Source organism: Galleria mellonella, unplaced genomic scaffold (genome assembly GCF_026898425.1).
Source record: "Galleria mellonella isolate WM207_F2 unplaced genomic scaffold, CSIRO_AGI_GalMel_v1 utg184, whole genome shotgun sequence".
Taxonomy (NCBI): Eukaryota; Metazoa; Arthropoda; class Insecta; order Lepidoptera; family Pyralidae; genus Galleria; species Galleria mellonella.
In genome coordinates, this window is record NW_026442025.1 from 3885733 (window position 1) to 3903452 (window position 17720).

The following is a 17720-nucleotide window of genomic DNA, read 5'->3' on the forward strand; positions in this document are numbered from 1 at the left end:
TCATCATGCATCTCTGTGCATCTTCTATCGAATTTATCATGGGGAGTGCTCTGAGCAATTGTCCGAATTGATACCTGCTGCTGATTTTCACCATCGTACTACCCACCATGAATTAAAATTACATCCCAACCATCTAGACGAGTGGCGGTCCTCCACTGTGCGTTTTTCAAGGCACTTTGTTCCACGACTTCCAGCAGCCGTATTTTCGAACCGATACGACAACATAACCTTCAAGAAAAGAGCATATTCTTTTTTAAAAGGCCGGCAGCACACCTGCGATGCCTTTAGTGTTGTGGGTGATCATGGGCGGCGGTAGTCACCACCAGGTGAGCCGCATGCTCGTCTGCTCCCTGTGTTGTAAAAAAAAAAAAATATTAAACACGTCAAAGAAGAACTAAATGATTTTTAACAATATTTTAAATATTGTGATATGTACCATTATAGCTCTCACAGTGTAGATTTACACAATTAAAGTGTATACGGAGACCGGAATAAGCCATAGGCGTTTTTATAATTTTCCGCAATACGGAACGGCGTAGCACATTTTTCAAACGACAGAAAGACGACAGAAGAACGACAAAAAGAAGAAGGTTCTTGATTCGGTTGGATTTTTTTTTGCTACCTCATAATTACGTTATTTCTAAACCGATGTCCAATGTGGGGTAGAATCTGTAATTTTATTATCACGGTATATTTTTACTTAACAAGAAAGTAAAATTCTTTTTTTATGCTAATTAAAATACTAAATAAGCTGACGGCCTACCTGATGGAAAGTGTAAACCGTCACCTATAGACAGAGACACGAACAATGCCATAGACTTAAGATATTATGTCGTCCACAATACCCATTATGTCCAATTAAGCATAATATATGCAACTGTATGCAGTTGTTGGTAATTAGCAGTTTGTTTATTTCTGCATATTCTTTTTTAATTTTGTTTAATTAAGTTTGTTTTTACCGTTTAACACTTTAATAATTGAACCAATCATTACGAAATAAGTTACTTTAGATCATATCGCTGTCACGCGACCGAAGTCGCAGGTAAACATTAGTTATACATAACAAGAAGATATCATTAAACAACTTTACAATAAAAAAAAAAGTATGAAATAACATCAATCTTTTCATACACGCTCGCCGGTTACGGGTACTTTTAATTCGGCCCTTCTTCAGCACGTCGCCTATTTGGTCAACATATGTCCGTCTAGGGCGGCCCCTACCGACATATCCATTAATTCTTGCTCGATAAATCTCTTTCGTAATTCTTCTTTCATTCATCCTAAAAGAAAGTAGATATGTAGTATAGAAGTAATATCAACATATCAGCTGTTAACTAACTACTGTTAAACATAGAACCTCTCCTCTAGACTACCACAAGGAACGGTCCCGAGTCATCTGCATCCACTGATTCTCTGCAGTGCATTTAAAGTTGTTGCTCCATCTAGCATCGTCGTCATTGTACGGGGTCGTCACTCAATAACCTTTCTTCCCCATCGGTTGTCGGTTCTTAGAACTATGTAACCAACCCATTGCCACTACAGCTTGCTTATCCTTCGGGCTGTATCGAATACTTTAGTTCGTACATATAGGCAACATACATTCATACTATTTACACCTTTAATGAGCATATTAGCTTCAGCATTACCATAGAAACAAAAACAATGTCAGCAATCACTCACAGATTATGGGATTATACAGCATAATGCCATGCATTCATCTGTGACCATTAACAAAATATGACCGAAGTTACATTAATTTGTGTTTAGCGGAAGCGGAATGGATCTGATAATTATTTTGGCTAATAATCAGCAAAGGTCATTAAAAGCATATAATTCTTTTTTCAAAATAAGTAAATTATGCTCGACAAAAAAAAAATGTGATCAAAGTAATATTATTTATATCTCATTATTTTTATTTCAACAAATACCTACGTGACGCTATGGTGGATATCCTGCTATACGTAAATCAGGTCTCGAGTTTAAGTTCCGATCGAGCTAATTTAGGAAACGAAAATTTCTGAATTGCCTCGAGTCTAAGTACTGTGGGTTATGCCTCAAATCTTCGTTGCCTAGTTCATCAGACCACAGGATATCCTATGTAGCTACAGCAGGATAATATATGTACGGGTATTGGCGAAAATGAAAAAATGAGGGATTTAATTCTTGTCTATACAAGAAAAAAAAAAGAGAGAAATATTTAAATAAATAAATATTTACCCAATTATTCATAAAATCTAGAAATACTTACCTACTTGTTTTAACTATTATATCTATTATTTTATCACTTTCATTCATATTGATCGTTTTACGAAAGACATGAAAGATTGATTGATCGTTTTATGTAAGGTTTGAAGTTTTTTTGAATAAGGGAGTTAGTGTTTTACTTGATTTTACATTTAAAAATTATTTTACCAATAAATATAAAGAAAAGCATAAAAATGATGCCACTTAGGTATTTTAAGGCACAACGCTGATATTATTTATAATGGTTACCACTGTTCATTAGCAATATCATTTACTATCATCATCATATCAGCCATTAACTGCCCACCGCTAAACACAGACCTCTCCCAGAAAAGGGGGGGGGGGGGTTACCAGTAGTTGCCGTACTTGGCTGGTGAGTTAGCAACCTCAGTAAGGCTTTGGTGATGTTTTAAGTGGAACAGCCCATCCCTCGACTATTAAGTTCCCTTAGTCACATTAGTTACCCACGGCAAAGGAAGAGGTGGTCCATTCCATACCGGGACTACACAGCGATTCACTATACCAAGTTTTTCCGCTAATCGCTTACACTGATTACTTAATCCACATTCCCATAAACACATGACGAACTTTGGCACAATGAGTACATTTCTATTATCATCTCGTATCGACATTCGTTAGTAACATTCTCTTAATGAACGCCAGGCTGTATTTAGCTCCATTTATTTTCGGTTTTTATTATTTGATCATAGCAGCGATTATAATACTGTATCAGTAATCATATAAAGTAATGTAGATATCAAAGTCGAAGTCATTAATCAAGTCTTGGATTAGTAATAACTAGGCGTTTGTGTTTATCGATATTATAAATATAGACATGTTATAATGATGTGCCTATTATCGATAATCTCCTTGGCGCAGCGATATTCACTTTGCTTTGAACAAGGAGCTCCCGGGTTTAATTGTCAGTTGGACAAATTTAGGAATCGAGTTTTTCTAAATTTGCTTGGATCTTGGGTAATTCCTCACAACACAGGGTATCCTAGCTTAAGGACCAGGCGAATGATGTGATTTTGTTATATTTATTTGTTATATTATATGATAATAGCTAAAATATCGATATCGATGCTGTAGTACATATTTTTATAATTGTACAAAAAATTGTTTATTGTATTTAATAGTAAAAAATTGTTACATAGTTGTTTGGTTTCTGGTTTCGGAATTATAAGGAGAGTGCCGACTCTAGACTCTTTCTCTCTCTCTACTCTCTCTCTACTCTCTACTCTCTTTTTCAAAATATTAAACACTAGCGATTTGAGCCGGCTTTGCACTGACAGATAGAATTTTCTAAAATACAATAATATTACTTAAGCAAATTAATTACTGATAATGTAACTTTTTATAGGTAAAAGATTTTTTAAAGTCGTTTAAGTCTTCGTAGTTTTTGATTTTATCTATTTCAAACAAATAATCAAAGTTTTCCTTTTTATTATTATAAATAATTATGTTATTAAAATAATTATTATACCAGAGGGAGACTTTGTACAAAAGTCGATTGCTTGGGTACCTTTGTCCCATTCGTGTTTCAATCGTGAAGCAGTTGTGTTTGCATGGCTGTGTTTCGGTTTGAGGGTGGGATATGGCGTGAATTTACTGGGTACAGAGGAATAACATCTGAGTCCTCAGGAATGGCAACGCATGGGGGGTAACATGGGCGAAACAGTATACTCTGTTATGTCCATGGTACTGCTCATGTATATAGGCGACGGTTACCACTTTCCATCAGGTGGGCCGTCAACTTGTTTGCCATTCTAAGTTGTATAAAAAAAATGTTAATCTAATTTTTTCTAACATATTTATAAACAAAAAATAATAAATATGCTAATATAAATTAATACATGTAGAATTGTTTACCTATAATTATTTTTCTTAGCAGACACACTCTAGTGTCAAGAGATTTTTGGCTGCCTTCGTTATATACTCGTATGAAGGTTTCTGACGTAAGTTATTTAGCGACAACTTTACTTCTTTAATATATATAAACAAATAACAATCTTTTTAAATGATTCAAACATAAAATTAGGATAGTTAGATAGTAGATAACTGCGATTCTAAAATACATGAAACACAATAACAGTAATAATTAAAATGAGACACCATTATAAGCAAAACACGGAAGCATTATCGATTTGTTTTTTTGGTTTCGATATTTGGATGTCTCCAATTAGTTGACTATCAAAAATTAAAACGATAGTTACTATACGAGAGAGAATATTCGATTAAAATTACTATATATTGATTTAAAATCATTTGTTTAAAAGTTTCTATGGCATTTTAATTCTAGGGAACCAAATATGAATAATTAAATACCGAGTTTTGTATCTATCCACTGAAGGGTAATTATTACACTATGATGTTACTCGCTAGTTCGAAATTTATTACTGGAATTTTAATTGAAATCTCTTAAGGCCACGTAAAACACATTTAGAGTCACGAAAGAATTATCTTTAAATATTTCTTGTAATGGAATAGGTACGGTGCCGCTGAAGTCATTGAACGTTCGCAACCATTACACTGAGGAGTAGAATTTACGGTAACGTGCTTTACTTCATTTATTTGGTTGCCTTTTAGTTGCTAACCAGAAGGTGATTTTGTATAAAACTCGTCTACTTGAGTATTTTTTTTTTTTACAACACAGGGGGCAAACGAGCATGCGGCTCACTTGGTGGTAAGTGACTACCGCCGCCCATGATCACCCACAACACTAACGGCATTGCAGGTGTGCTGCCGGCCTTTTAAAAAGGAATATGCTCTTTTCTTGAAGGTTATATTGTCGTATCGATTCGGAAATACTGCTGCTGGAAGTTGATTCCAAAGAGTGGTTGTGCGTGGAAGAAAGTGCCTTGAAAAACGCATGGTGGAGGACCGCCACTCGTCCAGATGGTTGGGTTATCCATGTCCTATCCGTATTTCTACTTTGATACTGCAGCTGTTTGGATGACTGTGTTCTGGTTTGAAGAGTTCGATCATCATCATTGTCATTTCAGCCGTTTACTGTCCCCTGCTGTACATAAGCCTTGTTACATAGCTGTAACTTAGTACAACATATGAATGCGAAAGTGCATTGCATTTTCGAGACAGTCAACAATTAACAATAGTATATACGTCATGCCATCGATTTCTAGGAATTTTTTATTATTATTTAAGACAGACCGGATTTTTATGGGTGAAAATGGTATGGTAACCCCGCCTGCGCTGACGAGATACGCTGGAAAAGACAGACCGGATTTGAACCTCAAACGGACAAGACGTTGTACTATTTCTACAACCTTATAATATATTTCCTATCTGTGAAAGAAATTTGTTTCGATTAAAGACTTGTGTTAATTTTTTTTTTTTTAAATCTTATCTGACCCACTCCTCAACAGCCTCCTTCTTGGGGGGTTATAGTACCATATAGAAATAGTGGTTGTACTAAGTAAGTATAAAAGAGTAGAGCTTAGAGGACTAACACCATTGTATCAGCCGTTGACTGTCCACGGTTGGACATAGCTTCCCCTATACCACGGGAAAAGAAGGGGTGACGGGACTTACACGGTATAGTTCTCATAACACCATAGTTCTTAGAAACGGTAACGCAGTCAGCTTACTTATCAGACTTATAAATATTATAATTGTGAAAGTGAATTTGTTTGCCTTCTTAGTGCCTTATTGAATTAACTATTAAGCCGTGGTTAAGTCCTAACCAATCCTTATGAAATTTGATATATACGTATTATATGAGATGGAGAAGTCAGGGGTGTTCTTCTCTAGAAATCTGTCCAATTCTAGAATAAGGGCATACGGGTATGCGACCCCGGCCTCCCGAGCCGCTGCAGTGTCCCAGACTTGTCCGCAACTGCAGGGTCCCACATAAATCCCTTATTCCTCTCATTTACTAATTTACTTCACGCATTTCTAACGTTCCCTTCCTTTTTTTCTTAATCCTTTCCTCCTAACCGTAGGTGGCGGAAACCACCAACAAATGCTTTCCCAAATTGGTTTTTTTGATGTGTGAAAATGGTATGGTAACCCCGCCTGCGCTAACGGGATACGCTGTGAAGATACCAGTGAAGGCTGATAGATGAGAATAAAAACAGGCCAGTTAGCCTATCATGATGAATTCATTAGAAATTAACCATGATATTTTCTAGGGAGAACCGCGAGGAGGTCGACCTAGTTGGGTATATTGCTAGCAATGAGATTCTCAGTCTCCACTACTAACAATCCCTTTTCTCCCCTCCCAAATTGGGTTGACGTCAGGCAGGAGGCCGGTCGTTTAACTGTAAGCCAAATCCTTAAGTAATATGGATAATACCATATTACGCTGACCCCAAATAATAATTGGGATAAGGGTAGGAAGATGATGATATGAGATGGAGAAGAATGTAGGCTGTTTTTATTTCCATCCTGGTCATGCGGCTAAAGTGGCGGATATGAATTAGCACTATCACAAAAATAAAAGAAATACGGACTTAAAAACCACTATCTTTAAGAACTCACTCAGAATTTCCACTTCTGTCTTTTTCTTGTGTATAAATATTTATGTATCCTTTTGTCATTACCCTTGTAAGTGCAGTGTCGGATGATCACAGCGAGCAAAACGGCCAATTAAGCGAAAAACTGAGTAATTAAGCGTAAATTACATCTCGGCTCGCTGTAAAATTGTCGTCACGGGATACTAATATCTATTAATGTTTACTCATAATTCGTGCGAAGGATTACTATTAATGCGCCTACTTACTAATTATTATATTTTTTTTTTTTTGATGGGTGAAAATGGTATGGTAACTCCACCTGCACTAACGGGATACGCTGGCGGAGCACCAGTGAAGGGTGATAGATGAGAAAGAAAACAGGCCAGTTAGCCCATCATGATGAATTCGTCAGGAGTTAACCATGATAGTTTCCAGGGGTACCACGAGGAGGTCGACCTGGTTGGGTATATTGCTAGCAATAGGATTCTCAGTCTCCATTACTCTCTTTCCCCCCTAATTATTATATTCTACTATTTCATCCTTACTAAAATTATAAATGTGAAAGTGAAGACGGTTTAAACAATCACCATGAAATATTGTATTTTTTTTATACAACTTAGAATGGCAAACAAGTTGACGGCCCACCTGATGGAAAGTGGAAACCGTCGCTTATAGACATGAGCAGTACCATGGACATAACAGAGTATACTGTTTCGCCCATGATACCTCCCATGCGTTGGCATTCCTGAGGACTCAGGTGTTATTCCTCTGTACCCTGTAAATTCACTGTCATATCCCACCCTTTAAACCGAAACACAACCATGCAAACACAACTGCTTTACAGTCGAAACACGAATGAGACAGAGGTACCCAAGTAATCGACTTTCCGGTAAAGAAGATCCCACATATTAGTTTTTTTTTGCAAATACCTCTCAGTACTGTATGGAATGGAGAAGAGCATAAATTACTTTTGTCCCAGTCAGTGAATATTTTTCTGTCGTGCGGATGAAGTCGTAGGTAAAAGCTAGTTAAATGTAAATGTCTTATTTTTTTAAATATTAAGAATCACTTTCTTTTGCAAGTGACTTAAAAAAATGGCAAACAAGCCTAATATGGAATTATTGGAGGAAAATATTGTAAGTTGTGTAGACCTGTGGTCTCATTGTTAGCAGTATACACTGTCTGGTTGACTTCTATGCAATCGCCCCTGGAAACCATCGTGAACAATTTCTGACGAATTCATCTATCATATCTCATTAGTACTCTGCTAGCGTATACCGACAGCGCAGGCGACTGTTCGATTTTAAATTTAATAAAAAAAAAAGGGAATTACTAAATACCGTTCCAACCGGAAATTTAATATCCTTATAAAAATGCTCAGATGTGTCATTAGCATGGAAAAATTTACTAATGAAGTTAAAAATACACATACAAGTTAATAACCTCGCCGAGGGGGTCGAACAGTACGATCTGCGAAATAAAATCTTCTAAATATGCGTGTCTGTGTTCTAAATTCAAATATTTTAATGTGAGGTATCCAAGCTTACGTCAATTCAAAGAAAAAAAAAAAACATTTATATGAAATCTATGGAAGTAGATCGTAAAATTTTAAAAATTTGCATTATGAAGCAGTTATATTTTTTATGATATCTATCAATATCGATATTTGACCAAAGATTTGAAGACACTTTTTCTTGTGTACGCTGACTGACTAAAGTGCGGTGTATTTTGGTCATTCAGCATGTTTTAATTCTATCTACATTAAAAAAAGAACATATTTCTTTTTAAAAGGCCGGCAGCACACATGTCATGCCTCTGGTATTCTGGTACTGGTTATTATAGGCGGCGCTAGTTACTTACCATCAGGTGAGCCGCATGTTCGTTTGTCAATATTAAATGCATGTTTTTCCCCGTGTTAAAGAAATAAACTATGTAAAATTGTCTTGCTATGATGATACCTTGTAACGTAGTACTTAATACTATTACTTTATATTAACTCCCGGATTCGATTCTCGATCGGAGCTACTTATGAAAACAGTTTTTTTAAAATGTTTGTTTATAACACTTTATTATATAGTAAAGTCTTAATTTACCTATAGGATACAGAGTTCTTAAGAAAATATCGAGTGCGCTGATGTATTTATCCCATAAAAGGGATTTCTCCCAGTCAACTTTGTTTATTTTCAATCAATCAATTGTTTCGGGACATTCAGGGAATTAGCTTGACTTGTCTATGAATCAGAACACGTTCTTTGACTGATTTTTCACAACACAGGATATTTTAGGATCAAGTGATTTGTGAGATTGTGAAACATTTTTGATTATTTTGTTTTTTTTTTGTTTGATAAATTTACTGATAATAATTTATATAGGTCATTCGAAATAAATAATGGCGTTGATTTTTTAATGTTTTTTGACTTCTATTAGATGAAGTGAATTTAAAGGGTACAGACGGATAATACAAAAATGGGATTATCATGTGAAACAGTATACTCTGTTATGTCCTCGGTACTGCTCATTTCTATAGGCGACGGTTACCACTCTCCACCAGGTGGGTCGTCAGCTTGTTTGCCATTCTAAGTTGCATAACAAATGAATTTGACAGTTTATCTAATAAAACTAACTATTGTATACAGACATACTATAGTACCATAGACTTCACCAATTCTTACAACGACTGTGTTTGCAAATAATAGGAAAGGTTGAACATTAAACAAAATACAAATAAACGTAATTCTTATTTATTTTCAAATAATAAATAAAAAGAATCATGTAATAACTATGTCATTTAATATAGATACACAATAATGCCTTTTATTTAGTATTGCAACAACGTAAATACATTATATAACTATATTTTGTCACCATCGATTCGTTTAATACTTTACCTACACAATGAATTTAACACTAAGACAAATCATGAGTCAAAGTGGTCGTAGTTGTCGAAACAACCATAATACCCAGCCTTACAGTTGTTTCAAACACTTTTATTTTAATTGGGTGTGAATTTGAAATTAAATTACCACATGTTTTCATTTAAGACCCCATAGATAAGATAATATCCATAGATATCGCGAGATAGAACGAGACAACAGTGTCTTGTGTCTTGTTCTTTCTTACGTGTGTGCTAGTAAAAACAAACAAGTAACAGCCTTAAGACATAATGGCGTTTCTAATGCTAAAATCGTTAACTTTGTGATCACAGCTAAATATAATAGTGGAGGAGAGCATTCTTAGTTGCGGGGACAGGTGGCCCCGTTGCAATGGACACTGTTTCTTTTATTTCTTTTTTCTTCGTTGGTTTCCCGTTGCAATGGACTCTGTCTTTTTTTTAATTAATTAGATATAATGTCCTATACCGGTTTTGATGAAATTTCAATGACACTAATCTGTAAAGATATTCTCTTAGATACAAAAAGAATTTCCCCAATTCTTTTAGAATTGACGGAATTATGTATTTACAAACATTAAAAAAATACATCTGAGAAAAAGGTGGAAAATATATGTAAAAATATAAGTATAACCTTAAGTCATAATCCATATTTCACCAATTATGAAATAACGATGACTCTTGTAACAGAATCGATATATAGGCGTAAATAGATAAACAAGCAGTTTATGCTTGTCAATGCATATTCTATTATTTCTATCATGCATATTATTATATTAAGCTGAGTATTAATTGTAATGGTAAATGCATTAAAATACTAAATTCAGTTAAGTTGAAAAATATACAATATATTTAGGTATTAATCTTAAGTACTGTATACTTAAATAAAGAAAAATATAATTTTAATAATATTTCTGTGACAATTTGAGATCAGTAAATTGTTATCAAGTTTATAATTGCTGTCAAATTATAAATTAATATCTATCTAGATATTTAGAATATTCAGTATTTAAAAAAAAAATATATTTTACTTATTTATTGTTTATTGACCACATCACAAAAAATATCCATCACAAAAGGCAGACTTAATGCTATATTGCATTCTTTTCTATGGCATAACAGAAATATAATTATGCGGCAAAAAATCATATGATATTATAATGATATAAACTCTGTAATATTTATAATAGATTTTTCATTATAATAAAATGAATAAAATTTTTCAGTCCGCCATAATTTATTTAAATTACGTGTCATAATATAAAACTGAGGCAGTTTAGAATCAAAAAGTTAACGATTATAGATTTAGAAACCGATTAATCATTTACGGTATCAGTGTGTAAAAGAAAATTAAAAACATTTACCCCATTCACCCCTTTACATAGGGCTGCCATCCATCCCAATTTCCTTGTTCTAGTTTGGCCAGCGGTTTTTAAAATATTTGTGCGAAGAAAACCCAAGTGGAGTGGAAAATAAGAAGGTATTTTTTTTCCTGATGTAATTCTTAATTTTCTTAGAAAAAAGAACCGGTTTTTGTAACAAAACTCATTATTTTAACTTTTCGACCGGTGTTTGTAATTCAGGCGGTGACACCAGCCCTATTCTTACTTATAAAAATTGCAGTACTCATTAATAAATTACTAATTTCATCCTTAAGCAATAAAGAATAAAATCTACAAACATATTAAGGAATAAATACATTTATTCAATGTTTATAAGTAAGACTGGGGTTAATGGATTAACATTAAATATGAATATTCAATTTTATTCACAATTATCAATCTAATGAGAAACAGTATGTACACAAACCATCAATTATGTAGGTAAATACTTCAATATAAACTAAATTAATACAGATGCCGACTATACAGAGACATAAAATAATAATACCTGTAATTATAATTAATATAATTTCAAATATAACATAAGCGTATCTCGCTTTACTTCTTTAATAATGCGATATAGAATATTAAATTAAAATATATAATAATATACTCTATGTTAAAACATTTTTTTTTTCTAGAATTATATCACTATTTTGTTATTGTAAAGTAAATATATTTTGTTGTACGTATTAATTTAAAATTCATATACATCATTGCACCACGTACTTAGCCTCATTAGAAGATCGTTAGACGTTTCGTTAAAACGATAGAAATGTTAAAAGTTGAATTAACATTACAAGGGACATAATAGTAATGAACAAAAAATAAACATTAGAATTATCATTTAAAATATTAGTACTTAGTTACGTGGGAATTTAAATTAAATTAAAATAATCAATAATTCAATGTATTATAAACAATTATTATAATCAAGCATGGTAATATCGATATGATTTATTGATGTAAACAATTTAATTCAACAATTATTATGTGACATTATAAAACAATTTAAACAAACTTCTAAACAATTAAGTTTAACAAATTATAAGTAAAAATTATTCGTATTTTAATGCATATTTTTTGTAATTATTATTCTTTATGTTACAGAATGAGTAACAATTTAAAATTATACATTTAGTTGTAATGAAATTATATATATTTTTTGTTTAAAAATAAACAAATCAATGATTTGTATTTTATTATTGTGTTCCTTGTAAATGCAAATATTTCATGAACAATATTAACAGGATGAAGGGGTCGTATCTTAAGAACTGATATCTCCTATCGAACACAATGCCTTTATATGAAAGAATTATGTTAAACAGAAGAAATTATCATCAATATATAGTTTGGGAATCACAAGTTACGCTTGACAATCATCACACACTTCGGCGGACCTCTTCGTTCTTTCATTAACGTCTTCCTCATACTCATTACGGTCATTTAATTCTTCACTGTCTCTACCGAGTCTGATAAAATGGTCGCGTGCTCTCGATTTCCTTTGAGGGTATCCACTGACAACGAGTTCCGAACTTTGTTCATAACCACTCTTCTCTTCGTCGGGTGATCTGCCGAGCCTTATGAAGCTGGGGTTACGTCCGAGTCTGATGAAGCTAGCTGATCTTTTGGCATTGTCGTAATCGTCTTCATAAGTTTTTAGGAGAGATACGAGGTCATCAGTGCTCAAGGACATGGGTTGGGATCTGCCGAAGCGAAGGAAGCTGTTACCTCGGCGAGCCGGACGCTGGAGACCTTCTCGGATATCAGCTGCTGTGATCTCTGGGGGATACGATCTTCCGAACCTGTGACAATAAAAAATATAATAGGTATACAATTTTAAACTATAATATCATCAGTAATAAAGATTATTATTGCTCAATTTATGTAACTCACTGTCATATAAGTCGTCGTATCGTGATCATTATTTCGATATGTTAAGGAATGACACACTTGTTTTACCATATATTTAATGATAGTTGATACCTATCATTTTTCACCTAGTTGACAGTTGATTTACCATTCGCTGTAATTATTACTGTGAGTGGCAGTATTATTATATGGCTGTCTTTATATTTTCAATAATAATACCTTTTTCCTTAGTTAGAAATGGAGATGCATGATCTATGCATCAATTTAAGTGGCATAAACAATATATGACTTATAAATAATGACTAGCTAATGTTAAACCATTAGCCCACTGTTAGAGCTTAGAGAGTGGTCTACACTCATTAATAGAATGTTACTGACTTATTATGTTGAATTATGCCAAACTGGGAGGGAAAGGTCTACGTTCAGCAGTGGACAGTTAATAGCTGATATGTTGATGATGCCAAACTGTGTTACCATTTCATCATCATCATCATCATTATTTCAGCCATTATCTGTTTATTTCTGGACATAAGCCGCCCCCATAGACTGCCATAAAGAACTGTCCTGAGCCACCTGCATCTACTGACTCCCTGTAATGCATTTCGGGTCGTCACTCCATGTCATCTCTGTGTTACCATTAATAAAATAAAAAAATACGTAGCTACAAAATATTATAAGAGTTTTTTTTTTTTACATTTCAATATTATACATAATACATTAATATAATATATTTAGGTACACAATATTTTTCTTACATAAAATAATAGGCAATCAGTTTTAATAAAATAGCCCACTAGCTATACATATATTAATTTCCCTTGATATAAAATAATATGAGTACGTTATTATAGTAAATAATTCTTTTATATGTAAATTGTTTGTGATAATCTATAAATAACATGGAGAACTAGATAATTGGATATAACAAAATGTAATAATATATTAGAAATATTTTGATAATTTTGTTTACAGAAATTAACGATTTTTCTTTTTAAAGTATGTGTAGACTATAAAATATTAAAAATAGAAGTAAAAAAGTAGCGAAGACCTTGTCTGTTTATATGTATCTTTATTAATAATATTAGTAATATAAAGTGAGTTTGTTCGTTTGTTACTTCTTATCGTCTTAACGACTTAACTAATACGAAGTCGCAGGTAAAAGCAGGTGAATATTTATGTATAATATATAAATATTAATATATATATATATATATATATATATATATATATATATATATACATATAAAATGAATCATTTCCGCAAGTTCTTCACGCTCTAATTCCGCCATAATTATTTCATGCTGACATCATGGAGCCCATGGTATTGTTTAAAGAGACCCCATTCATTAAAACCCATAAGTCATTTTGGTCTATTCATTACGTTACAGATTGAGATACTTACATACATATTGACTTATATATACTCAAAAATGATTATCCCCCCCCCTTTAAAGCGACTTCCAAAAGTTGGTATTTCTCAATTCATCATTATGGATAATTTATTTTTGCCACTGATTATCCTATTGATTTATTACTAGTATATTTTTTTATGCAACTTAATATAACAAATAAGCTAACGACCCACCTGATGGAAAGTGGTAACCGTCGCCTACAGAGATGAGCAGTACCATGGACATGACAGACCATTGTATATTGGTAATAATTAAAGATTATATCCCACAAAAAACCGACATCAATTTCGACATAACAAAAATTTTGATAAAATTTCTTTTCTAAATGTCTCTTTGTAAGTACCTCTCTCGGCAATAAGACCGCTTTACTGTACTTATACAATTGTATCGTTGTGTTTGTAAATTGTCTTGCTTATTTCCTGTATTGTATAATGCAAATAAAGTATACTCATTCATTCATATTTTCAGATAAAAAAAATTTTTCAAATCGGTTTACAACCGACGGAGTTTTTTGACAATAAACAAAATGAAATAGAAGCGAATTGAGAATCTCCTCCTTTTTGAAGTCGCTTAAAAAAATGGCTTTTTTTAAACAATATTTTTCAATCTAATGTCTTCGAAAGGTTTTGTCGTTTATTGGTGTATTATCACATTTGACGGTACTTTTTTATTTTTAAAAAGCAGTTGTTTTCTATATTAATATTATAAAGGGGAAAAGATTCAATTATTTGTAATGGAAAAACTCAAAAACTATTTAAAAATTATTTTATCTATAGAAAGCTAATGTAGTTAGTATACAGGTTATATTAGTTACAAAAATTCTATTTTCCGTGCTGACTGGGCAAGTAAAAAGTTTTATTTCTAGTCAGCAATCAATCAAGTTAGGGATGGGCAGCAGCGTCCCTCTTAAAATATATGTAAGAGCCTAACTGCGGTTGCCAACCCGCCTGCCAAGCGTGGCAACTACTGGCAAAACTCCCCTTATGAGGAAGCTTATGTTTAGCAACGGACATTTAAAGACTAAATAATTAATCACAAGGTAAGGTAACCCTTAAGGGTTATAAAGGTAACGTTATATGAATCATAATAGGAATCTGCCAATGTAAATGCTGAGCAGTTGATCTTACCTAATCATGCTGCGATCTATGGCGCTTCTTCGCCTAGCTTCTAGATCCGGGGAGCGCCTGACTGGCGTGGATGCAGCACCGGCGACCAACCATAACGCCGCCAAGACTGCCACGCTCCGGGAACAGCTCCTCATGATGGCTGGTGGTGATCTGATGACAAATAAAGAACAATTATGAGATCATTAAAGCACAAAAAGTACACTCAGAAATTAAAAAAAACGCCATGAAAATTGATAGCTTATAAATTTTCAATTACATAATAATGATTAAAATAATACGTCATCAACATCACCAAAATAATTGCCACCAACCGTCTACCACTGAACATAAGCCTTCCCCATAAGGGGAGTTAATAGTTAAATGTTAATAGTTGCCACGCTTAGCAAGTGGGTTGGTAACCGCAGATAACCAAGGGGAAGGGATTGTTAGTAATAGGGTACTTAGTCTTGCTATCAATCTATCTATATACCTATTTATCAATCTATCAATATACATTATCAGGTCGACCTCCACGCGGTTCCCCCTGGTAAATATCGTGACTAATTTATCATTGAATTCGTCACAACGGGCTCACTGACCTGCCTTTTCATCTTCACCTATCACCCCTCTAGGCAAGGTACCAGACCTTGCCTATGTATACCGATAGTGCAGGCGGGGTAACCATGCCATTTTTACCCATAAAAAAAACCGTCAGCCTTTGATGTTGTTTAAAGAAAGACGCTGTTGCTTGTCATTCGACAATAAAGCTGCCTTAGTCGCCTCTTACGACACCCATGGGAAAGGAAGGGGTAGCCTAGTCTCTGCCAGGACCTATACGCTTAACGTTTAAATATGGTGGAGTAACAATTATATAAACAAACGAACACCGAAACATCTTAATAAATTTTAACTTACATGCTTAAACCTACATTATTATTATTGAAAGACGGGCTTTTTTCAGGTAGAAAAATCTGTGACACTGCGACCTTTCCGTGATCTTTTGTGCTCACTTATTTTTAAAGTTCGCTGCTAATACCTATCAGTGACAGGAATTTTAAAATAATCTTTTTAGCTTAAACGTATAAACAATAAATAATACTATAAATATAAATGTGTATATGTATATATATATATATATATATATATATATATATATATATATATATATATATATATATATATATATATATATATATATATATATATATATTATTCCACTAAGGTACATTTAGTTTATACCACAAGCATACGGCCCATCTAATGGTAAGTGGTTACCGTAGCCTATGAACACTTGCAATACTAGAGGTATTACGCGTGCGTTGCCGACCCTGAAGAAACCTCTTTTTGTATATATGTATATGTGTATATATATGTATTGTATATATATGATTAAATATAATATAATCAGTTTAATGTATAAAGTTTGTCTAGATCGTCTTGTTTGAAAATTGTCACAATACTGTACACCACTCTACCCGCTAACATCGATGCTCTTTTCCATTTTGGATTTGCTGGCAGAGAACTCTTTTAGAGTTAATCTTGCCTTTGTATATATGCTTACCTTTGTCACATATTTATGTATTACTAGTGTGTACAATAAAGTATAAATAAATAAATAAAACTTTGCTGAAACAAAGAAAAAAATAAAACAAATTGTTATGGTTTTAGAATAAGATGCGATTAGATTAGAGATTTTTGTAGACAATCTACAAAAATCTCTAATTAAATAATGAGATGAACAAAACAGATTTAAATATATTCAATAAACAAAACGGGCACTTTAGAAGTTTCGCTGTCTGCTTCACTGTCAAGATTAAGAAAGAATTAAGTATGAAATGCTTAAGAATAAAGAATATTTTGAAATGTATTCTGACTTGTTATTAATTAATTAAATAAACTTTGCGTCGTTATATATAACATTAATCTATTCGTAAATTGTATATTTCAAGATTTGTATATATAGTTTATCGTAATTTTCAATCGACTTCAAAAAGAAAGGACGTTTTCAGCACGATTGTTTTTTTTTGTACTCAATTGCTGGTATTAGTTAGTACCTACTAATACCTAACTTGAACCTACGGGGGGAAAAAAATTGTTAGTAATGAGGGCGTTAATCCCTAATGCTAGCAATATTATACCCTGTCAGGTCGACCTCCATGTGGTTCCCCCTGGAAACCGTCGAGATTAGTTATTGTCAAATTCGTCGCGATGGGCCAACTAACCTGACTTTATACTCACCTATCATCTCTCACTGGTGCCCCGCCAGTGTATACCGACAGCGTGGGTGGAGTTACCATTTCATTATCATCCATAAAAAAAAAATTAAAATCTACAAAATT

At 33.3% G+C, this 17720-nt stretch overlaps 1 protein-coding gene across 1 annotated transcript in view; it reads right to left on the reverse strand.

Annotated features, from left to right (window-relative positions):
- Window positions 1-9444: 9444 nt before the first annotated feature.
- The window catches only part of LOC113519324 (FMRFamide-related peptides-like), a 45694-nt gene continuing 37418 nt past the window's right edge, over window positions 9445-17720 (reverse strand). Inside the window, exons 2-3 of the mRNA XM_052893953.1 lie at window positions 15403-15552; window positions 9445-12796 (exon numbers count right to left, since the gene is read on the reverse strand). Of these exons, the coding sequence (XP_052749913.1) occupies window positions 12358-12796; window positions 15403-15536 (573 nt within the window). The 5' untranslated portion in view covers window positions 15537-15552 and the 3' untranslated portion in view covers window positions 9445-12357. The remainder of the gene's footprint in view (window positions 12797-15402; window positions 15553-17720) is intronic.